Source organism: Capsella rubella, unplaced genomic scaffold (assembly GCF_000375325.1).
Source record: "Capsella rubella cultivar Monte Gargano unplaced genomic scaffold, Caprub1_0 scaffold_6, whole genome shotgun sequence".
NCBI classification, from domain to species: domain Eukaryota; kingdom Viridiplantae; phylum Streptophyta; class Magnoliopsida; order Brassicales; family Brassicaceae; genus Capsella; species Capsella rubella.
This window is the reverse complement of record NW_006238918.1, coordinates 4,329,712-4,356,838: the sequence shown is the minus strand read 5'-3', so window position 1 is coordinate 4,356,838 and position 27,127 is coordinate 4,329,712. Positions and strand designations below refer to the sequence as shown.

The window sequence follows — 27,127 nt, the reverse complement described above, 5'->3', positions numbered from 1 at the left end:
CATTTGGTACATATACCCAAAACGTCACTTGGTTTGATTATCAATGAATCATAGTCTTGATAATTTGCAATTACTAATTCGAAGAAATATCAAGTAGTTGAGTCCAATTCAACAAGTTATCAACCACATAAATAAAAATATACAGCAAAGAATAAAAAAGAAAGATCAAAGTATACAGACAAAAGTAAGACCAAAGTATCAAATCAGTCCTCCATGAGATCAAACTGAGTTTGGTTTTCACCTCCTCTTGTTCTTGCTTCCCAAAAGCAGAGAAAAGTAGAACAAGATTCGAAAGAAGAAGCCCCAAGCGACCGTAACCCACAAGCAGTTCCATTTGGTGAGATCAGTAACGCCTTGCTGCTGCAAAATGTCATATCCTGTGGTCAAGCAAGTGGAGCTAGTGATCCTCATCCCAAGTGACTTGCTCATCGTTGCAAGAAGCCTTACTTTCATCCCCTGAGGCACGGCGACGAGAGGAGTGTTGTCGAATATCTGAACTCCTCTGACGAAACACTTTGTAGGGTCACCAAATTCGTTAAGGAGCACAGCTTCGTAAGGGTACTTGACTAAGGAGATGTAATGGAACCAGATCCAGTAGCCAGGGATACGATCTCGGTTGATGAAGAATCCACTAAAGAGCAAGAAATAGGCCAAGATGGCGACCACAATAGTGTAACCGAGCATCACATGTGGAACAACGCCAGATAAGAAGGTGACGAATGAGCTTCCTGCCCAGAAAGAGGCTAAGATGACTAGGAAGTAGAAGAGGAAACCCATGAGACCTCCATCTAAGCCCACTCCCCAGAACGTGATAGCTGCGAAAGCAAGCGAAAGGATGATCAAGGAAGGGAGGGCAACAAGGGAGTGGGAAAGCACATAGGAGGATCTTCGGTAAGCGTTGTAAGCGGTTTCTCTCATGAAAATGAAACGTTCTTGGAGGAAAACGGGAAGAGCATCTGCGCAGGTGTAGAATGTTGTGGACATTGCAAAGGCAAAGCATCCGAGACGTTCTTGGACTCCTTTGGGGGAGTTGTCTAGCTGCCAAAACATCGTGGCTAAGATGAATCCTGTGACTAGAACAGCTCCTAGGCGTATCCCGAATAGTTCAGGCTGTCTGCGAGAATTAGTCATGGACCGTTTGGCTAGAACCGCGAGTTCGACCCAAAACGGGTTTGCGAATGTAGGAATGGTGGAAACAGGGTTCGAGCCAGAGGCAGGAGTCGTTGTGGTCGCTCCGGAGACGAGCTTCCCTTTGGAGATGCTTGCGCTGATGGCTTCTTTTAAGGAAAGGCCGGTCTGAGTTCTTGGCTCTGCTGCTTTCCTCTGTCTAAAGCCTTTGTTGAATTCAACTAAACTTCTTGTTCCACCAGCTGATCCTTCCAGCTCACGGATCAAATCCAAAGCGAACTCGGTGCGGTTCTCGTGTTCAGGAATCGGGTGGCCAAACTCCGCGAAAAACCGCGGTAGCATGGCAGGGGATCCGCTGAATACGGTTTGGCCACGGGACAAGAAAAGAAGACGGTCAAGCAATCGAAGAAGACGGTAACTAGGCTGATGAAGAGTCATGATCACCATGCTTCCACTCTGAGCGATTCGTTTGAGAACCTTTATAACACTAAGAGCACTCGTCGAGTCCAAACCAGAGGTCGGCTCGTCGAGAAAAAGCAGAATCGGATCATGGATGATGTCAATTCCGATTGATACCCTCCGCCTCTCTCCTCCAGAGATCCCACGGTGACCTTCATCTCCGATCACCGTATTCGCAGCGTTTCTGAGTCCTAACTGATCAATCAAAGCTTGAACACGGAGACTCTTCTTGGATTTCGAAAGGCTTCGCGGGAGACGAAATTCGGCTGCGAACATTAAGGTTTCTTCAACTGTAAGCATGGGGAAGAGAAGATCGTCTTGCATGACGTAAGCTGAGATGGCTTTCTGCATTTTGGAATTGAGAACTTCTCCGTTTAGAGTTACGTTTCCTTTCAAGCTTCCTTTAGCGATCCGATTCGCTAAGGCATCGATCAGCGTCGATTTACCTGAGCCACTTGCCCCGAGCACAGCTAGTATCTCTCCGTCTCTAGCCTCACCGGAGATTCCGTTGAGGAGCGTCTTCGTCTTGGAAGAGAAGAGACCCCCCGACGGAGCTCCGGGATCAGAAGGGCTGCTGCGTCTCCACGTGAACTTACGGCGAACTTTGACGCTGTAAGTGAGATCGGTGAACGAGAGAACGAAAGGTACGGATTGGTCCGGCGAGGCGAGATCAACATCGACGTGGTGCTGGTCATGACCACGACGTGTCGTGTCGTCGACGTTTTGCAAGAGCTGTGCGAACGTTGGAGAAGAGGACGCACCTGAGACACCGTTGAGCTCCGGCGAGAAGAACGGTAACGTCATGTTGTCGTCTGCTGCTACCACACGGGACATTGCTTTCTTTGTGTGAAGCGGGAAAAAACTAACGGAGTTAAAACTACCCGTTAGCAGGAGAAGAAATTAATAGAGAAGGGTTTATACCAACGATTTAATTTCTATTTCTATTTATAGATAAGTTTCTCAATGTGGTTGGGCTGTATTAACATGTCTTTGATTTTTTTATTTATTTTTTATTTAAGGATTAATTTCAGAGATACGAGAAGAGTCAAAGTCAGAATGCTGATGCTTAATGTAGATGAACCTCCAAACCTAAACACAATTGCGAGTAAAAGTGTAAAACACAAAATGCCACATGTCCGTTTCTGTTTATTTCATTTGTTTTCGTATAGCACTCAAATGTAATTTTTTAGGCCACCGTTGCCGGATTTAGGCCACCATTCCCCCACCCACCTTTACAATGTGAACATTTCAGGATAATATATATATCTCGTAAGATAATAAAACCATGTATTACATTATAATACCTCAACTTCATTAGGTGGGATTTTTATTCTAATTAGTTTTATTTTTATAGGTAAGTTCATTTTTACACATCTTTCTTTGCCTTGTCCGAGACTTAACACTTTCTGCTTTGGTGACCCAGTTAGTGTCACTATTAAGAAGATCATCAATAACTACTACTCGGGTTAGAAGCTCCTTTAACCTTTATAGCTGGTCGTAACCATTGTCATTTAAAGCCATGATCCAAAGGATTTACCAGTCTCCAACTATCCATCATTTACAACAACCCTTTCATTCTAGAAGAAGAAACAAGAGACATAAACCAAATACTGAAGAAATAAAGAAAAGGTACAAGCGTATTAACATATCCAACGGTTTTGCTATAGACAAACCCACCATCCCAACCGCATCATAACTCCCAATACCAATCCAACCCATATATGACTGACTGACTGACCGACCGACCAGTCAAGCTGAAAAACCAGATTCTATCGCCTGTCTGATAGCTGACATGTCAAACTTGAAGCTCGTGAAACTGCTTTGAGCGACTACATCTTGAGAATGGTCGACTTCAGGCATTGCATTGTGGCTTTCCGTTGTTGCTGTCCTGAGTTCAGGCTTTGCATTGTGGCTTTCAATTGTTGTTGTCTTGAGTTCAGGTTTTCTATTGTGGCTTTCCACTGTTGTTGTCTTGAGTTCAGGTTTTCTATTGTGGCTTTCCACTATTGCTGTCCCGTTCCCTCCAACACTAGTCTTTGCATTCCACACGCAGAGTGCTGCATAAAGCATATGAAGTCAGATCTCTGCCAAAAGCCTCTCTTTTAATGAATGCTTGGTGAAAAAGACATCAAACCTTTTAGGGGCTTGTTAGGTCTCCGTGCTACAGGTGATGGATGTTTTAATATCCACGACTTCAATGACCTGCACAAGTTTGTAATCTCTATTGTTATACACCATTTACTAAAATCACCCAAAAATCTATGTGGATAAATAGAGAGCCACTACTCACGAAAGAAAAGGTGCCACCATGTACAATTTGAGGCCAGAAACTCCATGAGATATCACCTCATTATTTGCTGGCTGAAGATGATCAAGCCGATGCCATGCGATTTCCTACAAGTCATCCACAACAAATTAACATAAGAGACTCATCATACAGACGCAGCAAGATCACACTCACAAGGTTAATAGTAAGATACACACACTGATTTCCTTCTTTGTCTGTGGTGCAAAAACTGTATCCTCTGTCACCCCAGCAACTATGTATAGTCGTACTCTTTGCTGTCTGAATACAAACTCTATATATTCTTCTTTCTTGAGGAGTTTTGAGACATCAAATCCAGTTTCTTCTAAGACCTGTGTCAGGTATGAAAGAACAGTACGTAAGACAGCGGAAACAAGTTTGACAAAATATTCAATTTTTTCAACATTAACCCATAATCCAAGTCTATACAAACAATCAGCAGCAGAAATAAAGAATGTGAAATGGTAACTGCACCGGGAGAATAGCACTATACAACTACAAGTTGAGCTTTGACCATTTCTATAACAATGAAAAAGTAAAAAGATACAGAGAGCCTATAAAGTTGACCATTGACAGCAGCACTATTCTCCATTGCGATAGAACCTGTCTACTGGTGACCTAAGAATCTTTCCTTCCTCAATTCTATTAGCTCACATATGATTCTATTTCCAGTACCTAGACAGTGGAGTATGTGCTATGATCAAACTGTTAAACTAGAGTGAAAATAAGATACTGTGTTGTCCAGAGTAGAAGATAAAAGAGGTTATTTTTGCTATTATTTTACCTCAGTCATCTATACTTAAAAAAACTCATGGGCACATTATGTTGACACATGTTCATATGTCAACAACCATAAAGTAGAACCAAGGCATCCGCATAAGTGATCTTCTTCTAATTTCATAGTATTATTATGCAATTATGATCAATGAGTGGCGACTGTTGGAGCAATCAATTTTGCTACAAAAGTGAAAAATAAATGAACCACACAAGAGACATGAATTAGAAGAATGTATACTAACCTCACGGATGGCACAAGCATGGTCTTCTTCATCCTTGCTCTTCTTCCCGCGGGGAAAGCTCCAGCTCGATCCTTTCCATCCCTTCACCAACAAGCACTGCAAATAACAAAGATACAGAAACAGAAAGGGAAGCATGAACAAACAAGTAAACCTAAAACGTAAATAGAAAAAGTATCTGGAATCATAAAATATCACTCCAAAGGGGGTCTAACCCGTTCATATGTCTCATCCAGGATAATAGCCCCAGTGACGGGAACTCGACACTTGTAAGAAGTGAAGTCTTTAAATATGTCATCGATGTGAGTAACATAAGGTCTCAACACATCACAGCTGTTGAATACTAAGCCAAGTCAAGGAATAAAAAAAGATCCACAGGGAAGAACTGAAAACACAAAAGGGCGTCAGTCTGTTCGGAGCATATGAGATAATTAACGAGCATTGTACTAGTATCAGTGAAGATAAGAAAGTAAAGACTGAATAACAATGGATCAGAGAGTAAACGAAATTGAAGAAAGGATACAGAGCGAAGTAAACTCTTTCAAAGACAAGGACTTAAGCTTTGGATCATTCTCAACAGCATTATCTTCATAGTACCAATAAGCATACTCCACCAGAAACAAAATTCTCTCGAATGACTGTTGATCTTCTTCAGGAACATTCAAAACAAATCGACTGAAAACCAAAAAACCATCACAAAGCATCAGTTACCCAAATCAAATCGAGCCCATAGCTTTCACTCTCTACAATCTAAGAAAAGGCAAAAACAAAAAAAAAAAACTGGATTGAAAATAATACCTGCAGAGATCATCAAGAAGTTCCTTGGAAGGGAGGCAATTACCGATGTTCTTCGATGAACTCGACGATCGACGGAGACCCGACATTTTTAATTGTTTCCTTTGTTCTTGTTCTAGTAGTGAATTCTTCTTGCTTCTATTAAAACCCTAATACTGGACGAGAGGGGAGCACTCTCTCTCTCTATCTATATCTCTATCTATATATATACTGTAGCTATAAGCTTATGGTTCCTCCGATTGAAAGATCTCGTCGGTGAATCTGATCGCTCCGGAGAAGAATCTGGGAGGAGAGTGCGACGACGATTGTGTGTGTGTAATCTCTTAAAACAGGTGGGCCCTTCTTCGGCCCTTTATAGCTGAGAGGAAGTAAATGCGCTGCCGTGTCCTATTAGGGTGGATAATAATATCCGAGATCCGATCCATGTTTTCAATTTGGATCCTTTTTTTTATTTGTTGGACATTTTTATTTTTTAATTATATGATTTGTTTTCTTCTCTAAATTCATCATCCCCTATAATAATATTTAAATTATTTATTGTTAATAAATATATATATATAAATTCAATCGTCTATTTTCCTCAACTTCCTAAATAAATTTGTTAGCAACTTTTTATTCTTGGGTTAAAATATGGTAAATTATTCAAATATAAGAGAAGTAATAATATATTAATCGCGTGAGCAAATCGTCAAAGTAATCACCGAGTAAAAACTTTGACCGTGGCCGAGAGTCTTCTCATTTCAGTAATTCACAAAATTGAAAATTGGTATTCGTTCCCCGAGGAGATTTATTCCCGTAGTAGTAGACCAGAAGAAGATCGAACCGAGAACATGTCGTGGCTACGAACGGCCGTCAATAAGGCGGTGGAGGTCGGAAACCGCAAAAACATCACCCGAACCGTCAAGAACTATGCCGACTCCGTCGTCCAGCAGGCTGGCCAAGCCGTCGCTGAAGGAGCCAAATTGTTCCAAGACCGCATTGTAATTTCTCATTTCCTTTTTCTTATTCTCGATTCTAATTGGTGTTTAGTGCTAGATTCTAGTTTTGATTTTGTCGTCTTCACCCCATTTGTGAACTTATAGTGCATTTGTTACTGTTGCATTTACTTAAGGAATAGTATGAGAATGTTTCGGATTGCAACTTTTGCAGGGTGTTGGGGCCTATAAGAGTGTTAGTCAGACGATTCAGAGACTGGAAGAAGCTGCAGTTTCATATAGAGGTCATGAAAGGGCATTGCTGATTACTAGGTGGCTAAATGTGCTCAAGGAGATCGATAGAGCTACTGAAATTTCTGTAAAGGATAAACACACGACTTCAGAGGAACAACTTGCTTCTGATGAAGCTAAGAGACGTGAATGGGTAATTTTTTTGTATTCCATTTTTTTTTTCTTTAAGACGATAGAAAGAATTTTGCAAAGAAGTCGACAGTTCTCCCTCTTCGTAGATATCAAGACTACTACTTAAGTAGATGGTTATGATCTTTAGTGGTGCTGGGTTAAGACTCTTACATATTGCAGAACTGGTTCTGTAAAAGATAAAGAGGATGACGTTTATGAAGCATTTTATAATATCAAGAATATTACTCAAATAGAATAGTAGAAAAGATTGTTATCCTTAGTAATGTAAGGTAACATTTTTCTGTTAAAAGGGTTTGATGATCAGTGAGTTTCTAAATACTATTCTGCTTTTCATTTCATATGTTGTATTTATGACCTTTTTCCATCAGAATTCTTTCAGAAGATCCCTTTCCATGTGTAGGTGTTGTATTACGATCCAGATATAGGTGGTGAGCCACTAAATTTCCGTGATGTTTTTCTGCAAAGTCAAGCTCTGGAGGGCATCGTTCTGTCCATGGTATGGTATTCTTAGGCAACCTAAACTTTATCATTTGACGCCTATCTGATAAGTAATAATAAACAGTATCCTTTCTCTAAAATTTCCATTAGTTTGGATAAAAATATGTAAGGGGGGACTTGTAGCACCCTGAGAGATGCAGCATCGTTGATTCGTTTTCTCAGTATTAATTCAAGATTTTGAAATGTAAAGAAAATATATTGCTTGGCAAAACAAAGTAACGAACAAAAACCAGCTTAATAAGTAGACTCTTATATGTTCTGAGAACCTGTCATTGATCTCGTTTCTCGTAATGTTTTGCATATAGTACTATACCTATATTATTGGGTTATGTTTAAAATATGTACCGTCTATGGCGGTTAAAGGTTTGACTGTTTTATTACAGATTATTGAACCACCACATGACGAAGAGATTACTCTACTCCTGGAGATGTTTGGGTGAGTCGGCTGGCTTTCCAAATTGCATTGCCAAAATTTTGCTTCCAAAAAGAGTCTTAGACTATATCTTGGAAAACCGACACAATTGATTGTTTCCTACCTAATGCGAGTATTCATAGATCTAAACATTGTTTTCAGGCTTTGTCTAAATGGAGGAAAGGAAGTTCATGATGCTATAGTTAGCAGTATGCAGGATCTTGCTACAGTATTCTCAAGTTACAAAGATGAAGTTTTGGTATTTGCTTGATCACTGAAAAATCAGCATTATGTTAATTTATGGGCGTTTGGATCTTCTTCTAACTTGTGTATTCTTCTATGTTGCTTGGGTTGCCCTTGGACAGGTTAAGCAGGACGAATTGCTTCAGTTTGCCCAAAATGCTATCACAGGTTTAAAGATTAATGCTGAAATGCTGAGGTGATAATATTGATGTGCTTTTTGCTCTCATTTTTCTTCATGAATGAATGAATGGTTCATAGGGCATTGCTCATCTTGTATCAATATTTATTGAATTTATATTTCAGAATTGATGCTGAAGCTTCTAATCTGAGAAAAAAACTTGAAAAGATGAATGCCTCTCAAATTCCACAGCAGAGTGAAGATAAGGAACTTAGAGAGGCACCTTTTACAATAGAGGTGAGAGTCATTGTCTCCAAACCTTCTTTTTCTCCCGAAGCTCATTTAGGTAGTTCTGTTTTATAGACTTCTCATTTTGCAGGCTTTCAAAGAAACACTTGCGAAGATTCGTCTTTGCTCCAGATTAGAAGGTCTTCTAATTAGAAAGAGACAACTTAGCAACGGTGATTCACCAGATATACATGCTCAGAAAGTAAGTCTGTTAGCTTTATTAGTCTCAAATTATGCAAGTTATCGTTAATTATCATCTTGTTCTACCTGTTTGTGCTGATAGGGAATATTAAGAGTTTCATGTATTCCAAGAGAATATACAGTTCTTGACTTCTGAAAGAGAATGCTATTTATGGAAGATAATAGATATTTTTTCTTTGAACCAGGTCGACAAGCTCAAGGTGTTATTAGAATCTTTAGCAAATTCAACTTCCAAAGCCGAGAAGCGAATATCAGAGAACAGGTTAAGCTTATTATCTACTCCAGTTAGTTTCTTTTTATCTGCGATGAAGACCTTTTTTTTTATATGGCATGGTAAATTCCCCTGACCGGAAGAATAAGTTATAAGTTTCGTACTCTTTGTGTTACTATATGCATGTTCAGCAAATACAGCTGAGACAATGTGCAATTCTCTCCTTTCTCTTTTCTGATTAACTATAGCTTATGCGTATCAAATTTGAAATACGGGACTGCAAGACAAAGCTTGTCTTATTACCTCTTTGTGCTATTGAGCGGATGATTAGTCAGTGGAAGAAAAAATACCATCTATGGATACCAATTGTCCATTTTGTCTTTTCGCAGGCTTCAGAAAGAGGAGGCACTAAAAGCTCGTGTGGTGAAAGCAAATGAAACCGGTGAAAAGGAAAAGGTCTTTGTCTCCCGCTGTTTTACTTGTGCTTCTGATTATTGACTGTGAAACATACACTAATAGCTACAGCATTCTTTGGCATGTTCATCAGCTGCTGGTATTAAGGTTCTTTGAAATGATATTTTTGTGTATAGGAATTGGGTGAAGAAATTGCACAACTTGAGAAACAAAGAGATGAGCTGGAAGCCGAACTGAAGAAGGTATTTGAATCTTCCCTATTTATATGGTTTCTTGCTCTATTCTGGAAATTTACATACACACACTTAAAAAATGCGATATTTTTTCTTATCCACTTGATGTAATTGTATAAATGTAAACCGTATAAACGTAAACGAAATCTTTATATTCCAAATCAATAGCATGCTGTCTTAAGATTTAATTGATTCTATGTATGTAGCTATAATTATTGTGGTATGGAAGGTATATCAGTGAATATTCTCCATGTAGGTAAATATATCATTAGCTGCTGCTCAAGCGCGGTTCCGTAACGCGACAGAGGAGAGGGATCAATTTGGTGAAGCCAACAATCAGATAATTGCTCACCTGAAAACAAAGGTGGCATATTCTTTTAAATGAGTAGTTCTTATGCTTAATAATATCAATGTATAATAATTTGCTTCTGTTTTCTGTATGCAGGAGGATGACCTGTCTAAATCAGTTGTAGCTTGTAAGAAAGAAGCAGAAGTTATTAAGACGTGGATTAATTTTCTTGAGGATACATGGCTTCTTCGATGCTCGTATACGGAAACAAAGGATAATCAGACTTTGTATTTATATCTACTCTAGCTGCTTCTCTTAATACATCTTGGTTTGCTGAACGCCCGCAATAATTAATCCATTGGATACATATCTTAGGGACGAATTGGAGAAGCATGAGGATTATTTCTCGGATGTTGCCCTTAATACACTTTCTATGTATAAGGTAACCTCTGTACTTTAATCTAGTAATTGATAAATGACAGAGCTAACTCGAACATTCATATTGTTCAGAAGGAGGTGGCGCCTTTAATCAGTCGTATCGAAAATTATGTGGAAAATCTGAAGAATTTGGGTCCTGGGTAATTTTGCTGAATTGGGTTTCTATACTACATGACTTGGTTTCTGACTAATAACTCTAGTGGGAGTTGACGTTAGTGGTAGTGGTGACATTTTTGCATGTGGTGGTAACAGGTCGGAGAAGCCGCCAAATGCCGATCAGGGGGACAATCAGGTTTCAAACCCGAGGAAAATTCTGGAGCAGGAGTATATAGACTATGAGACCAAGGTAAGAATTGCTGCTTAGTAGGTCGTAATTCATTCAGACACAATTACTGGGATGAAATTTGACTTTGCACGGTTGTGTTTTGCTGCGTTTATATGTTTCTATTTTTTCGGGTGCTCGTCCTCATCACTAATATGGTTTTATCAAAAATTTAGATCATTACCACCTTCAGCATTGTGGACAACATGAAAGAACAATTCCAGGTTCTCCAAAGCAAACTGGATAAGTGAGTGGAAACATAAGTCTCTAACTATTTTGCAGTCGGTATAGTATACTAAATTTTGAAATCGTACATGATACCAGAAAGGACGACCAGCGTGTGAAAGAGCTATTTGATGACATGGAGAAAATGAGGCAGCAATTTGAATCCATAGCGAGGCCAATGTTAGAGATAGAGATTCCATCACCTAAAAGCAGTGCTTCATCACCCAAATCCCCATCTTTTAAATCCCCCAAGCCCAGCAGTAGCAGCATGGATGCTCCAACTGAATCTGATCTGACGACCCAAAACCCAGAGTTGAGCAAACCTTCTGAGGCACCAAAAACAACTGCCGGTTCCAGTCAGGAATTCAACCCTGAAGCCGAACTAGCCGAGCTTGAATCTGAATTTGGTAAGGTGGCACGTGATTACTCGGCAGATGAGGTTGATGGATGGGAATTTGATGAACTTGAAAAAGAGCTGCAGTAGTAAGTAGTCCAGCGACTCAGAATAATATGATCACTACACTCGTGTCCACCACATACACTGATATGTTTTCCTCGTACCTTTTTCTTTTGCCGTAACTCCAAAGTTCCTTTGCTAATCTGTATGGTAACTGCCTGTTGACTGTTGTATGTTTTATCTGGAACAAAGCACTATATAAGTAACTAAAACTATAAAACTGTGTTAAACTTTTTTTTCTTTCTGAAACTACTGACTCGGCATGTCAAGTGGACCGGACCTGCCTTGCTAGCCTTGCCTCACTGGATTTTGAAATCTTTTACCCGGAAATGAATATCGTCTCTTAAGATATCCTCTCCTTGTTGTTTTCTCCATGTCGTTTTTTTCATATATGGGTATCTAAAATTTGGACTATGGGACCATCAAGACTGAATATAAACCAAAGCTTGTCGTGTTTATGCCTCTTAGTCGTATAGAGAGGGTATCTCCAATTGTCTTTTGGCATACTTGAGAAGAAGTATGTACCAAACAAAACTCGTGTAGTGGTGAAAGCAAACGAAACCGGTGAAAAGGAAAAAGGTCCTTTTCTCACGCTTTTTAACATTTATTGAATTCGTAATGCCAACAAACTTTAATAAATAAAAAATTATGAAATAAAGTTAAATGTCATCGCTTACTTTTTTTTTTTTTTTTTTTGCAATATAAACAACATTTTTGAGATTAAATCCTTTAAAACCATAGCGTTTCATTTCTCATCAGCAAAAGTCTAATAATCAGACTGATGGATTACAATGTGAAAATTGAAAAAACTCAGGTACTTCTCCATGGGACACAAAGAGTTGACCCACTCATGGACATAATGAATCTAACCGGCTTAACGTCTATCTTCACTCTGATGTCTCAAACACATGTTTTATTCCCTCCCAATCTTTGTTAAAATAAAGAGAATGATGGTTTCGTTATCATTAAGAAACACAAATCGTCAAAACTGGCACGCAAGCCACTTGTCTTGGAGCGGGATGACCTTCTTCATGAATTATATTCTACTACTATTAGAGACTAGAGAGAGTTACGTGACGAAACTAACCAGTGACAACAATTGCTATTATGTAACTGACTACTAAATTTATGTAAAAATATTGTTGGGCTTCTAAATGGTTTTTAGTTGTAACGTTTGATTAAATAAAATAAGAGTAATAATTTGAAATTAGTCTGAAACAAAAATTGAGAATTGACCACCACTAGAGAGAGTAAAAGAAGCTTTAAGCTTTCTGGAATGTAAAACGATGATGGAATAAATAAATAAATGATACTTGAAGCTCTCTCTCTCTCTCTCACTTTAATTGGTTAGTTCATTCTCAGAAACGGGTTTGCCAACCGTGTGCATAGGCAGCCCCAGCCATCATCATCATGTCCTACGCATCTCTCAGCGTCAAGGACCTGACCAGCCTTGTTTCTAGATCCGGAACCGGTTCGTCTTCTTCCCTGAAGCCTCCGGGTCAGACCCGACCCGTTAAGGTCATCCCGCTCCAGCATCCCGACACCTCCAATGAGGCTCGTCCTCCTTCGATCCCTCTCGACGATATCTTGTCCGGATGGACGGCCAAGATCAAGCGCATGGGTCTCGTCGATTGGCTCGATACACTCTTCCCTTGTTCCCGATGGATTCGAACTTACAAATGGAAGGAGTATCTTAAGCTCGATCTCATGGCTGGTATCACCGTCGGTATTATGCTTGTTCCCCAGGTATTTTTTTATTTCTCCTTTCGTAATTTTTATATCTTCAGATATCTTTCCATCCTTTTTACCAACTCTTAATCTTATGGGAGCTGCAGAATTGATTTAGTATGTGATTACCACATTGTTTTATAGCTTAAGAGATCATCAATTCAAGTTTTCAGTCATTTTTGTTGGTCTTTCAGTCTGGAGTTTTGATATTTAGTGTATTTTGATGCGTTGTTACTTTTTGATGGATTTGACCAGGCAATGTCGTATGCTAAACTAGCTGGCCTTCCACCAATATATGGTCTATGTGAGTTTTTAATTTTACTTTTTTGTGATACAAACTCTTGTCAATTCAATAGGATTGCTATGAAGTTCTTCTGCTCTTGATTTGAAGAAATGCCTGTCCATCTTAGCTTGATTCATTTTTAAAAATTTATTTTGGATGCAGACTCTTCTTTTGTGCCGATATTTGTGTATGCCATATTCGGCTCATCCCGTCAGCTTGCAATTGGACCTGTAGCATTGGTGTCTCTTCTCGTTTCTAATGCTTTGGGCGGAATCGCTGATACCAACGAGGAACTACATATTGAGCTGGCCATTTTGTTGGCGTTTTTGGTTGGAATTTTGGAGTGCATCATGGGGTTCTTAAGGTACTACTTTTACTTTTCTTTAAGAATCATTGGAAGGGAATTGTTTATCAACGTGACTACTACTTATTCAACTTGCCTGTGCCAAATGTTATCTGTTAAAGCAGAAGTCCTCTAGTTATTGTTGTGTCATGTTGCATTCCCTTGTTTGTGATTTCAATCCAGGCTTGGATGGCTTATTCGTTTCATAAGTCACTCGGTCATATCTGGATTTACAAGTGCTTCGGCTATTGTGATTGGGTTATCTCAAGTTAAATATTTCCTGGGGTATAGCATTGCTCGGAGCAGCAAGATCGTGCCACTAGTAGAAAGCATAATAGCTGGAGCTGATAAGGTAAATTTTCCATTTTCAGCTTTAAACAGTACTTTCCTCTTAGGCTAAGGTCTTTAAATCGGGATATATAAGTATTATCTAGACTGAGATTTTGTTTCTAATCTCTTTATATTTCGGTTTCCACATTCTTTTTCTACCCACTTTCCCGAGTACTTTAAGTACCTAAAGACTATCAATCCTGGTGGTATAACTTTTAGTATATCTGGCTCCCCCTATATCCTCATGAGCTTAGTTTGTAATTTGAATAGCCGTGGTATGATGATTTTTCTTGTGCATTATGAATTTTATGGTGAATTAATTTAGTAGTGAAACCGTTTTGTTTCTACTTATTTACACTTTGTTTAGATGGATCTTTTTCTGCTTTGTAGTTTCAGTGGCCACCTTTCTTGATGGGATCTCTCATTCTGGTGATCCTTCAAGTAATGAAGCATGTGGTATGAGCCTTGATCTTTCCAGGGTTACTAGAGAAGCATAACTTTCCTTTGTTTAAATAATAACGTTATGGTCTTTCATGGCAGGGAAAAGCAAAAAAGGAACTTCAGTTCTTACGAGCAGCAGCGCCACTCACAGGGATTGTGCTTGGTACAACCATTGCAAAAGTGTTTCATCCACCGTCCATCTCTCTGGTCAGATTTCTGACGAACAAAACTACATGTACTGTAATTGCCTTGTTGAGCTACATAATGGTTAAGTGATTGCAGTAATAGCAAATCTAGTATGTTTCAGGTGGGAGAAATACCTCAGGGCCTTCCTACATTTTCTTTCCCAAGAAGTTTTGATCATGCAAAAACATTGCTTCCAACATCAGCTCTCATCACCGGTGTTGCGATCTTGGTGAGACATTAACATCATTATTTTGATCAAAGTAGGCATATGGGAACGTCATAGCTGAACCTAATCATGAGAAACTATAAACAAATGAATATGGTTCATCTGACTTCCTAGAAAGAATAAATATAGAATGGAATTTCTTGTTTAGATTTGGATGCAGTAAAGCAAGTCAATTGATATATGTTATGTCATTCTCTCATGAAGTAGTTTTACATTTTGTATCCAGGAATCTGTAGGAATTGCCAAAGCACTTGCAGCGAAAAACAGATATGAGTTAGATTCAAATTCAGAGGTATGTACTTGACTTAAGAACCTTGAGTAGGATCCCAATTGGTATAGACGATATTCGGTTCTTTTCTCTTTTACATTTACGGCGGTTTCCATTGAAAACTCAACTGTTTCTACCTTCACTGGACAGTTGTTTGGTCTTGGTGTTGCAAATATATTGGGGTCATTATTTTCCGCCTACCCAGCTACAGGTACGTTATCTTGAGATGATAAATAGACATTTGTAATTGAAGATATGTATATAAGCTGTTATACATTTCATAAATAAATATATTATAAAGTTGATTAACATAATCTTTCAATGTCGTGAATGCAAAATTTAGGATCCTTTTCTAGGTCAGCTGTGAATAATGAAAGTGAAGCTAAAACGGGCCTATCAGGAATAATAACAGGAATCATCATTGGATGTTCTCTACTGTTCTTGACACCGATGTTTAAATACATACCACAGGTCTGTCTGTTTGTGGTGAATACTTCTATTTGGAGAATTGTGAAACTAGATTCTGGCATCTAACTTTCACTCTGTTTATCTCTCTCTCAAAATCAGTGTGCTTTGGCAGCTATAGTGATATCTGCCGTTAGTGGTTTGGTAAGTTCATATAAACCCACCTGCCAAGGAGCGAAGATGAATTTGGCTTATGGTTTCTTATTTCTACTTTCTGGATTATCATCATTAGGTGGACTATGACGAAGCTATTTTCCTGTGGCGTGTGGACAAGAGAGATTTTACGCTTTGGACCATCACCAGCACAACAACATTGTTCTTTGGAATAGAGATTGGTGTCCTTGTTGGTGTGAGTTATTTAGATACTCTTTAGTATGTTCAGATTCATCTATGAGCTCTGCATAGGCCTCTAAGGACTCACACAGTTGCAATGCTTGCAATTTTAGGTTGGTTTTTCACTAGCATTTGTGATCCAAGAGTCTGCAAACCCTCACATTGGTAAGAGGAATTCCTTCAATCGCCTCTCCGTCACATCACATGCTTATTGAAACTGCCTATATTTCTAACTTGGTTTCATTTCTTATCTTGATCATTCTTCTGGTAGCTGTCTTGGGGCGTCTTCCAGGCACCACTGTGTACAGAAACATAAAGCAGTATCCAGAGGCTTACACATACAACGGAATTGTGATAGTCAGAATAGATGCTCCCATTTACTTTGCCAACATAAGTTATATCAAGGACAGGTGAGAGAGGCATTTATTCACTTCATAAGTGTGTTATGAATACATAGAAAGAATAACAAGCCCTGTTTTCTTGAACGTGCAGACTACGAGAATATGAAGTAGCTGTTGACAAATACACAAACCGGGGACTGGAGGTAGAGAGAATAAATTTTGTGATCCTGGAAATGTCTCCTGTTACATACATAGACTCGAGTGCGGTGGAAGCACTGAAAGAACTGTATCAAGAGTACAAAACAAGGGACATTCAGCTGGCAATATCAAACCCAAACAAAGATGTTCACTTGACAATAGCAAGATCAGGAATGGTGGAGCTTGTTGGCAAAGAATGGTTCTTTGTGAGAGTACACGACGCAGTACAGGTTTGTCTACAATACGTACAGAGCTCAAACTTGGAAGACAAGAAATCAAGTTTCTCGAGAAGGTATGGGAGTGACAACAATTCATCCTCCTCCAAGGCGCTGTTGAGAGAGCCATTGTTGTCAGTGGAGAAATAAAAAAGGATATGTAATGTAAGTAATAGATGTGTATAGTTTGTTGAGATTATGTAAACAGCCTAGACTTGCTACGATTCATTGTATCACATCACTTACATAACAACACATTCTTACTCTTTCTTTAATTTTACCCACAAATTAAAAAAATAGACCTTTAATGAGCTCTCTCTCTCTCTCAATACTCTCTCTCTCTCAATACTCTCTTCTACTGATACAAAATATGACTCGGTTTGGCTCGTGTAGAGCAGTATATAAAGAGGGAATACAAATGTTAAATATCACCCTAGATAGATTCGGTATCTACTCACGATTTTTTGAGTCTTAAGGAGGAGGCAATGATTGAGAGGTAAAATTGCATTTGTTTCATCCGGAGCAGCATTTTTTTGATGGTCGAGACACTTGACATTTCTTCTGGATTCAGAAGCGAAACAGGGGGTGTTTGTTCTTTCTTTGATGTCTGATTTGATCGAGGGACTTTATCCACACCCATCTTTTTAAATCTTTTTTTGTATGAATGTTATCACGGGCTAAAAGAATGCAGACTGGTCCAGCCTCTCCCTGGACAGAGCAACCTGAGAACCGTTTGCCCCATGATAACATTTGTAATGGCTAGGAAAGCACACATACTTTGTACTGAATCTATAAAAATAATTTGCAGGATCGGATAGGAGAATATGAGTTCAAGAGCAAGAGTCACCAAAACGAGTTTAGCCCAGATGGTGTATGTAAAGCTCCAATCTACGCACTGTATGTGAAAGAAGAGCTGGATTCATGGCCAGAACAAGAATTGAGAACTCGGACATGGCTTGAAATTCCTGAGGCACTAGAGAATTGTAGGCATGCATGGATGAAATGTGCCTTGGAAGAAGGCTTCTTCTGTAAATGGCACCAAGACAAGGACATCAACTAATCGGATTATCTCTTTTGGTTCCTTTTTGTCAACATAGGAATTTTGTTTTCCTTGTTCTTTTTTTGCTATATTATATAAAAGCTTATAAGTTACTTGAGCAAAGAACGTGAGGAACTGAAGAGAAACGACAAAAAAGGTCGCCCTATCAGTATTTAACTTCGAGACTAACTATAGTATAGATTTCAGGAGAGTCGTTTCTTGTACTTCCCAATGCTTTGTTCCTCAAACAGTATTATTATTGGCTAAGCTCATGCTCATTCAAAAAGACTTGTTAATAATACTAAAGAAAGCTGCATTCATTATTTTGTAATTTTGTACAAAAAAAAAAAAGAAGATATAAACAAAAGAGAACTGAGACTTTGAAAGTGATGTCTAGACATAATACTGATGATACAACCTAAATATCTCCTACCACTCTATAGTTTAACTTTATTAACAAAAATATTAATAAATCATCATGAGAGATAGATAGATATAGATTACCTGACCTGTTCGCACAAGGGCTTTGTGAGCTTTATGTCTTACAATGGACAGAGCAGCCTCATGCATCGCCTAATGACCAATCTTCCAGATTCAAAACATAATCATACATTGGGAGATTCAGCCAGAAGTTTCATCTAGAACGATATCCGCAGGATCACCAATCCATGGCCTCCCTTCCCTCCACAGAAATTTTATTCTCAATTTCCCGTTTGCATCTACTCCCACAACATGTCCTTTACTTGCATAAGTCTCCATTCCCCAACCCCACCGAGGTGTAACCAGTCCATCCTTTATCTTAACCGGGTCTCCCATTCTGAATGGTCTTACACGTTCCAGTTCCGCAGCTTTGCATAGCCATAGCCTGTCGAGGAAACAGAAAGATACCCATAAGTCTCCATCTTCCATTCTGTGAACCACCCCTATGCTTGAAGGATTGACCTCTCCCCACTGGTAAGTGGGTGTTGTGATGCTTGCCTTAACCCTAACCCAGTCCCCAATCCTGAGCTCTTCTTCTTCTATGGTTTCCACTTCCGATGGGTCAAGCATCCACGTTTTAGAACCGGCTGGTGTGTATATCCGTAGCTTACCATCCGCATCAATGGCTGCTATGGTACCTATACTCCCATGGCTATGCCCTGACCACCCAAACCTAGGCTGTTTCACTGCCAGTTTGACCCGAGTTTTTTGTCCAACCACAAGCTTCTTTGCTTTCTCTAGGTGCGAAGAGGACCCCGCCCATCTTTCTTGCTCGCCACAAAACGAAACAGAAGTGGTGCCATCCCATTCGTCTCCCTCATATCCTACTCCATGGACTACACCAACACTTCCTGGTCCAACGGTTTTCCAACTAGGAACACCTTCTCTAAGTCTTACCCATTCTCCAACCTCAAACATAGGCTCCACTTCCAAGTCTGCTGGATCTCCTCTCCACAACCCCGGCAATCCGAAGAAAGCAACCCTAATCTCTCCATCAGCATGAACAGTGGTTATGATGCCTCGTGAATCGGGCTTGGCTCCTCTCCAACCCCATCTTGGTTCTGTTAAGCCCTTTTGAAAATGCACAAACTGGCCCACTTTGAGAGCTGGAATCTTCTCTAAATCTGTGTAGTGAGTACTCCATCTTCCTTTCCGGAAACAACAAGCCAACTCTAAGTAACCTGCTTCCTGTATGCTATGAACGACAGCAATACTCTCCCTTCCTACACTAAACCAATCATAGCTTGGTCTGTTTCCCAGGCTTGGTTTTGAGCGCACCCAATCACCAACTTCAAAACCTGAGAGAAGCTCTGCATCTCCAGGTGAGACTCTCCACAATATCTGTCTACCAGTCACCTGTGCCTACAGGAAAACAAAAACAACCCAAACCTCAATTTTAAATGAATGCTGAAATAAAAGCTAAGGAGAGCCTTATCAATCCAGGGGGAATGATCCAATTCAGAAACTTACACTCAGAGTCCCATCCATGTCGATTCTCATTATTTTACCAATAGTCGCTGGAGTCTCATTTGACCATCCAAGGCGTGGTTGGGTGATAGATGGTATCATATGAATCTCTTGCCCCACATGAAAGGGTACAACCTTTTCAACATCTGTCACAGAACATGAAAAAGGCTTGCTCCTGAAACAGAACGCTATACCTACATCACCATCTTCGTCTAAGCTGTGCATAACGCCAATACTGTTCCGAGTAATGTCTTCCCATCCATATTTTGGGGAAGACACAGACGCCTTCACTCTGACCCAGTCGCCAACCTGCTCGTGAATCAAAGCTCATTGTTAAAAGAATCAAAGCTCTTGACATGATGCACATCTAACTGAGAGGCATATTAAGAAAAGACAACCAAATATTTTCATCCTAGTGACTCCCAGAACAACCCAGCTTTACCTTGAAATTGTCAATCTTTTCCATGTCCGAAGGATCTGCCTGCCACGGAATAGGTCGATTTGGTATTTCAATTATAAGGAGACCATCATTCTCTATTTCACTAATTCTGCCAACACTGTGATGGGTCTCCCCACCCCAAGCATACCGAGGTTCGGCAACTGACCGCTTTACGCACACCCGGTCACCAATCTATAATATTAAGAAAATTGTTGAATTGAACTTCTGATATGAAGTAAGAACTGTTTGTAAGAAATTCATAATAACATATTACCCTAAAGGGAGCAACAGGTTCAACTTCCTCGGGTTCACAATGCCAGGGATTGGGAAGATAACTTAACTCCACAAGGAGGCTGCTATCTGGCCTTACACAGTAAACAATCCCCATACTCCCCGGGACAACAGATCCAAAACCATGTTTTGCTGAGGTCAGATTCTGACGGATACGGACCCAGTCCCCGACTTTGAACTCTTCCACTCGTTCCATTTCGGCAGGATCAGCTTTCCAGCCTCGAGATGCTCCAGGAAACCCAACTCGTAAGATCCCATCTTCATCAACACATAAAACAGTACCGACACTATCACGTGATTGGCCACGCCAACCAAACCTAAAATAGAATCAATCAACACCATATATGGTTATGAATTTGGTAAATATTTTAGAGCATAATTTCTAACAGCTATGGCTCCAACTTGACAGATTTGGTAGAATTAGGAGTAGAAAATAAAAAGAGGAAGCTTTTACAAGTCAGAGAAACATTCACAACAGAAAATGTTTCATCCAAGATATCAGGCCAAGAAAAATGTGCATACTACACAGAGAGCACTAACAAACCTTGGCTCTTTAACATCTGCTCTGAGTCTTACATGCTGGCCCCTGTCCAACGGAATCAGCTTAATAACTTCACTTGCCAACACACGAGCTTCACCAGAACAAAATGCAACAATCATGTCCTCCTTCTCAAGAATTGTTTGAACAAACCCAACACTCTTAGGCTTAGCACCTTGCCATCCATGTAAGGGTGTTGTTATGCCTCTCTTGAACTTCACCCAATCCCCTACCTCATAGCTGAGAATTTAAAACCAGCCTAAGCATACTGAGAAAAGGTGCATATCAGCAGAAAGATTTGAGAAGTTTTCCTCACATTGTAGGTGATAAATGAACTCCTCTTTTTAATAGTGCTTCCATCAGATCCTCTGAAATCCATTCTCTTGGAAGGGCTTCTATGAAGTCACGTACTGTCTTGCCACTGTTATTCAATATTAACATAAAGTATGATCAGGAAAAGAAAAAGGCAATGAAAATTCAAAATGCTATCTTGTAAAGTAATTGTTGCATGAGTGGATTTCACAAACCCCAACAGGAAAGTAACATTAGCCAGTGCAATGAATATACACCTTTATTTCAATATACAGTATAATATGTAGTAGCATTAAGCTATTAATCAAATTGGTGCTTGCCTGTGGTTTCTGACGCCCACAGCAGCATCAGGACTTCTAAGCATCACAATTAACCAATCAAGGTTTTCACGTATCATCTTTGCTGCATCTGCTGCTATATGGAATGCATTGTCTCCTTCATCATCCTATAATAATGAAGACAGTAGAAGACAAGTCAACTGACAAGGTAAAAACAGCACATCTTGAAAGCCAGCTCTGACAGCACCAATGTGGAACCTACACATTAGATGCACAAAGCTACCCACTACTTGTGCAGAAAACATATTTTCTGAGCCATGAGATTTATACTAAACACTAGTTAAACACAGACTGAAGAAGTGATGATAGTAAATAAAACAACTTATGTTCTGTTACCTCTATTCAAAGAACAGATCATCACTATACCGCAATAAGAACCAATATACCCAAAGAACCGTCGTATTTATATCAACAAGTCAACATTTTTGTCCAGATTGACTAGAGACTCGAGCAATAGCATATTATTAAGCTTAGCCTCTTCATGACAAAAGAATATAGCTAGTATATAAATCCAAAACATATGTTCACCTATGTCTATTGATTGATGACTGTATATTTAACTAGCTGATCATCATTATGCATTACCAAATGAACAGTCAGATTAACAAATTTCAAGTAAGAAACAACCAAAAAGAAATACAAATATAGCTCTCATTCAGATTGACAAAATTCTAGGCTTAGGATATAGTTAAGCTTAGCATCTCCGAGTTCTAAATATACAATACTTTCAAGTTATAAAAAACATATAGTCTTGGCAATAAAGAAGAGTATCGATAACAATCAAGTCATAAAACCTAGGGAAGCTGCAATATTACCTGTATATTGCAGTCGGAACCAGACTCCAAAAGTAGGCTAACACAGGAGTTTGCGCCTCTGGCCAAAGCCATATGAAGAGGAATTGTATTGTGAACATTGCGGATGTTCGCATTCACACCAGCATCTAGAATGACCTATCAAATTATAATAAATTATATGAGTAAAATGTATCTAACTCTATCAACACATAAGACACTTGGCACGCTAGTCTCAATAACTACTACTATAAGACACTTGGCACGCTTGTCTCAGTAACTACCACTATAGCTTTCGACTCACAACATATGATATGATAGGCAAAGCGAACTCATGCGGTTAAGGTTTATTGTGCTCCATAACAGCATATCTATCAACATGGACAAACCATACTTCTATTGGTAGGAATGCAACTTACTCGCACAAGTTCCACATTGTTAGCCATAGCAGCAGTATGCAACGCTGTTCGCCCATGCTGAGAATCTTGCGCAGTCGGATCTGCCCCAGCTGCAAGCAATATCTGAACCAGCTCTCTACCTTCTGCAGCAGTATACATGCTAAGTAAACTGATTTATATGATAAATCGAACAAATACATAGCATCAAATAAAATCAACTTGATACGCTACTATTATAAAAAAGAAATAGCAGGAAAAAAATCAAATAACATCCTTGTTTCGTCATGTGCAAAACTAAGTGGCTTGTCTTTTAGATTTACTACATAAAAAATTATTGGAAATGTGCTTGAAAAAAAAAACTTGTCTTATAGGCATGACAGTGATCATTGTATCTAACAAATTAATAAATAAATAAACTTTGTAGACGTCCTCATAAAAGATCAGATATTCATAACACAGAAGTCTGATTCACTAACTTTGGCATTGCAACAACGCAAAGGACTTAGAATAGACGACACAGATATAGTCATACTTCAATGAAGCAATCTACCAAACAAAAGATATTAAGTTTCATCATTACCCTTTTCATGATCTTTCTTTAGAGAAGCAGCCATACACAGAGCAGTGCCAACTGAACTAGGGATATTAATCGCCTGAGAAATTTCTTCTGGACTGGAAACTTCCACCCACCTCTTGATAACAGCAACATTCCATGTTGCTACACACATATGTAGCGGTCTGAAACAAACATTAAAGTATAAAGATCTATAGCATAAACAACGGAAGCATAGATATACAAAATGGAATATGTTTCTTTGAAAAGAAAAGAAAAGAACCATGAATGACTTATCCAAATAGGTTAACGTAATGGACATGTTTAAGCCCATACGATGCAACTAATCAAGATAAGTTCTACTATTGATGCAAAATAAGAGTATCATAGCTATAAACAAAAACATATAGAACTGGCTTCAAATGTCTCCATCAGTGCCTGATCTCATGGTACCATTTAACTAGTATAGAAAGAATTCAGTTATGTACTTACGTCAGGCACTTTGCATTTGACACAGCCATTGATCTAGATCCCCCATTTTCCAATACAACAACGGCACAATCTGTGTATTTCTTGGAAACAGCTCGATGAAGCACTGTTTCACCTTCATCATCCACTGCATTTGGATCAGCTCCAGCTACCAGCAATTCCTATTAATAGTATCAATAAGCAGAAATAAATTTTTAACATGATAATAGATATAAGTCTTGCACAACATCACATAAGTGGAAGATTTGTGAACATGTGGTAGAAGCTTTAAAGTGACTGATAGCTTCCTCGGGAGCAGAGACTTACACGCATACAATCAGGTTGGCCATGGTACGAACACACATGAGCTACAGATGGGCCAGATCCTTCCCGCAGTCTGGACCTCACGTTAGCCCCCTTTTTAATGAGAACATGAACACATTGTGGAGATCCAGCTGCTAAAGCAAATACAAGAGGAGGATCCCCATCTTTGTCCACAATATCTACATTCGCTTCTCCATACTCCAATATAACCTCCACAAGTTCAGCACTACCACGTCTGCAAGCCAAGTGAAGAGCAGATTGACCATCAGCGTTTTGCGCCTCTAATAGAGATCGCACAGAGCTTCCACCACCTCCCGCTGCAGCCTTTGCTAGTATATTTCTACTCCAAAACAAAAACCAAACAAATGTAGTTGAGACCAGGTTTTGTATAGCTAGTCAGAACAAAAGGATTAACCAAAACTCCTAAAAGATACCAACCTTACACGCTCACAGTCTCCTTCCAAAATAACCCGATGTAGGGTGTTAGGGTTATCCTGAAAGACCCCTATGTTAGTCGCGCGAGTTGCTTCTACAATGTTTACTTCACATATTTTGGTAATCCCACTACATAATACATGGTTTATAAAATTGTTAGGCGGAATAATATAGGCATGATGACACAAACAGTCTTAGCTGTTGATGCTAATGTTAATTTTTAACACAAGTGAAACTGTCTTCTATAGAAGCAATGGAAACAAGGAGACCATAAACAAAGTAATCCTAGAGACATAAAAATCTTACTTATCAGGGCTTGCTGAAGGGCTACGTGGTATCTCTTGTAGATGACGGAGAAATGTAGCAAGCATGGCATTAAAGGTTGGTCTTTTCGACGGTTTGAACTGAAGGCATTCACCAATCATTTTCCATAATTCTCGAGGAATTCCCACACCTACTATGCGTTCATACTGTGGTGGTACTTTTCGAGCTTTCACAACAGCTTGAAAAATTTCTTCTCTACTAAGACCATCCCAACTGTAAAATTAAGTGATAGTTAGCACAATAGTGGACAACGCAAATGAAATATCTAGTAGGAAGACGCTTCACATACGGAGTGGATCCAGTGCACATCTCTACTAACGTACAACCAAAACTCCATGCATCCGACTCTGGGGATACACCGCTTGCATCCTCCCAAAAAAGTTTTTTCACTGGGCCCCAAGCCTCTGGTGCAGTGTAGTGTGGACTGAGTGTTACACAGTCCGTGTATAGAGTGAGCTTTGAGGAATCATACTCTGGTCGAGTTTTCTGGCATGTTGGCTTCTTTAGGATGGGAGCGAGCCCATAATCAGAAACCACAGCATTGCCACTTGCATCCAAAAGAAGATTGGAAGGTTTTATATTCATACATATAACACCTGCTGCATGGAGTTCTGCAACCCCTCGAGCAACATCAGCCCCATATCTACAGTTGGTATAAATTTAGCATCACAACAAGAGCAATGGAATAATACATATGATGGTAACTGAAGGAATATTCTAAGTTGAAAACTTAAACAATATGAGAACGATATGAAAGAAGAATACAAAATTACTCATTTACTCATTAGAGTATGTAATTTTAACAGTCCCATAGACGCTATTCCAATTGCTAAATAAATATAAGCAGCATATGATCCTACCATGGAGATATCTACCAACAACAAGACTCATCAAGGTTTCCACTAGTAGAAAGGCAAAGACTAAGGGAAAAAATGTTTTGTCTATTAACAGACGAAAAGTGGCTGCAGCTGGTAATGACAAAGAGAGATGACAACTAGTTCAAGTTGTCTCCTCGCTTAAGAGAATCAAAGTGCTCGGCACCAGAAGATTCAAAATGATGACAGGAAAAGCCAGAGGATAGGCAAAATAAAAGTATAGGAGAAGCAAAGAGGAACCTTAAAATCTGCTCCAAAGTGAGCCTGCCTTCATTGCGTTGCATCTCAGACTGAACAGAGCCATAACACCTGTCCATCAAAAGACAAAGAGAAGCCTTCATCTTCACAACCCCATGGAAAGTACAAACATTCCTACACCACATCGATGCTCTCCGCAAGCTCTCAAGCTGTCCCTGCATCCAATCTACATCCATATCTTCCGTCAAAGTAATCTTTTTGACCGCCACACGGTGCTTGCACCTTCCACCACCGCCTGCAACAGTCGCATCCCACATCTGCACTCCTCCGAAACCAGCACCGCTCTCTTCCCCAATCTGCCTGACCAGCTTCATCTCCGGGTGAGCTCCAACCTCGATGACTGGACCACAAGAGCTATTAATTGAGGTGGAGGCATGAAATCCGCGGGGGGAACGAGCTCTGTCTTCGTCGCTTGAATCGTCTTCGTCGTCTTCATCGTCATCGTCGTCGTCGGTGTAATCGCAATCGAAGTTAGGGCCGCCGGAAGCGGCGTGGATGAGGGCAAGCATAGCGTAGTTCTTGCGCAAGCCCTGGACAGAGTTGCCAACAACAGACACGTGGCGGCAGCGGGGACAAGTGAGGGTAGTGTCGGAAGAAGTAGAGAACATCTTGGAAAGACAATCTTTGCAGAAGCCATGGCCGCATTGGAGCAATAGGGGAACTCTCTCGTCTTCATTATACCGCGTATGGCACACGGAACAACAGGGGACCTTCACTCTCCCAACCATGAGAGCTCGGAAAAAGAGAAAGCCCTAAATTTAGGTCGCGAGATCAGAAGAGAGTAAGAAGGAGTGAAAGGCCAAATCAGTTGAGAGTTCCTTCAGAACATATCTGAGAGGGGGGGGGTAAACAAGTCCTTTAAATACTCGATCTAGATCAACAGGAGAAGAACAGATCCATGGAGAGAAGAAAAGGAGGAGGTAGATCAAATTTGGCTGGGAAAATCAGACACGAGCTACCCAGAAAAAAAAAATTGTAAGAAAATGTGAAAAAGGTTCTTCCTCAGGGTTTTATAGGATCATTTTTTTTT

General features: G+C 39.7%; 5 protein-coding genes across 7 annotated transcripts; 2 read left to right on the top strand and 3 right to left on the bottom strand.

The window, feature by feature from the left end:
- Positions 1 to 77: 77 nt before the first annotated feature.
- Positions 78 to 2,514, bottom strand: LOC17883741 (ABC transporter G family member 6). Its single transcript, XM_006287062.2, has one exon. It carries the CDS (start codon positions 2,419 to 2,421, stop codon positions 238 to 240), a length of 2,184 nt encoding a protein of 727 aa, XP_006287124.2. The 5' UTR covers positions 2,422 to 2,514; the 3' UTR covers positions 78 to 237.
- A 536-nt stretch (positions 2,515 to 3,050) lies between these two features.
- Positions 3,051 to 6,024, bottom strand: LOC17881610 (mRNA-decapping enzyme subunit 2). The gene is made up of 8 exons (XM_006287939.2): positions 5,707 to 6,024; positions 5,432 to 5,583; positions 5,124 to 5,251; positions 4,912 to 5,007; positions 4,072 to 4,224; positions 3,878 to 3,981; positions 3,722 to 3,789; positions 3,051 to 3,644 (listed from the first exon to the last, which is right to left on the bottom strand). Exons 1-8 carry the CDS (start codon positions 5,790 to 5,792, stop codon positions 3,337 to 3,339), a joined length of 1,095 nt encoding a protein of 364 aa, XP_006288001.1. The 5' UTR covers positions 5,793 to 6,024; the 3' UTR covers positions 3,051 to 3,336.
- A 388-nt stretch (positions 6,025 to 6,412) lies between these two features.
- On the top strand, positions 6,413 to 11,659 carry LOC17884485. Its single transcript, XM_006289563.2, has 18 exons — positions 6,413 to 6,683; positions 6,853 to 7,062; positions 7,462 to 7,557; positions 7,943 to 7,995; positions 8,134 to 8,230; positions 8,337 to 8,410; positions 8,518 to 8,629; positions 8,712 to 8,822; positions 9,007 to 9,083; positions 9,422 to 9,488; positions 9,623 to 9,688; positions 9,936 to 10,043; positions 10,125 to 10,255; positions 10,344 to 10,410; positions 10,479 to 10,546; positions 10,659 to 10,752; positions 10,905 to 10,975; positions 11,053 to 11,659. Exons 1-18 carry the CDS (start codon positions 6,534 to 6,536, stop codon positions 11,435 to 11,437), a joined length of 2,037 nt encoding a protein of 678 aa, XP_006289625.1. The 5' UTR covers positions 6,413 to 6,533; the 3' UTR covers positions 11,438 to 11,659.
- Positions 11,660 to 12,644: 985 nt separating this feature from the next.
- On the top strand, positions 12,645 to 17,082 carry LOC17883160 (sulfate transporter 4.1, chloroplastic). The gene is made up of 15 exons (XM_006287139.2): positions 12,645 to 13,156; positions 13,394 to 13,442; positions 13,584 to 13,785; positions 13,948 to 14,116; positions 14,485 to 14,550; positions 14,635 to 14,742; positions 14,843 to 14,950; positions 15,174 to 15,239; positions 15,366 to 15,426; positions 15,559 to 15,686; positions 15,783 to 15,824; positions 15,913 to 16,029; positions 16,127 to 16,178; positions 16,285 to 16,423; positions 16,506 to 17,082. The coding sequence occupies exons 1-15, from the start codon at positions 12,821 to 12,823 to the stop codon at positions 16,915 to 16,917; spliced, it is 2,055 nt and encodes a 684-aa protein (XP_006287201.1). The 5' UTR covers positions 12,645 to 12,820; the 3' UTR covers positions 16,918 to 17,082.
- Positions 17,083 to 17,375: 293 nt separating this feature from the next.
- LOC17882064 (E3 ubiquitin-protein ligase KEG) lies at positions 17,376 to 27,092 on the bottom strand. Of its 3 annotated transcripts, XR_002833307.1 has the most exons (17): positions 26,080 to 27,092; positions 25,254 to 25,607; positions 24,947 to 25,177; positions 24,644 to 24,769; positions 24,209 to 24,545; positions 23,906 to 24,063; positions 23,441 to 23,598; positions 22,882 to 23,003; positions 22,487 to 22,621; positions 21,654 to 21,778; positions 21,338 to 21,442; positions 21,028 to 21,261; positions 20,467 to 20,800; positions 20,196 to 20,384; positions 19,757 to 20,062; positions 18,311 to 19,648; positions 17,376 to 17,793 (listed from the first exon to the last, which is right to left on the bottom strand). XR_002833307.1 is itself a non-coding variant. In XM_023780927.1 (16 exons), the coding sequence occupies exons 1-16, from the start codon at positions 26,823 to 26,825 to the stop codon at positions 18,428 to 18,430; spliced, it is 4,881 nt and encodes a 1,626-aa protein (XP_023636695.1). In that variant the 5' UTR covers positions 26,826 to 27,092; the 3' UTR covers positions 18,165 to 18,427. The 3 variants fall into 3 exon arrangements, 2 of the variants coding, with proteins under 2 accessions (XP_023636695.1, XP_006289271.1); XM_023780927.1 differs by lacking the exon at positions 17,376 to 17,793 and having other exon boundaries at positions 18,165 to 19,648; XM_006289209.2 differs by lacking the exon at positions 17,376 to 17,793 and having other exon boundaries at positions 18,165 to 19,648; positions 22,882 to 23,000.
- Positions 27,093 to 27,127: the final 35 nt, after the last annotated feature.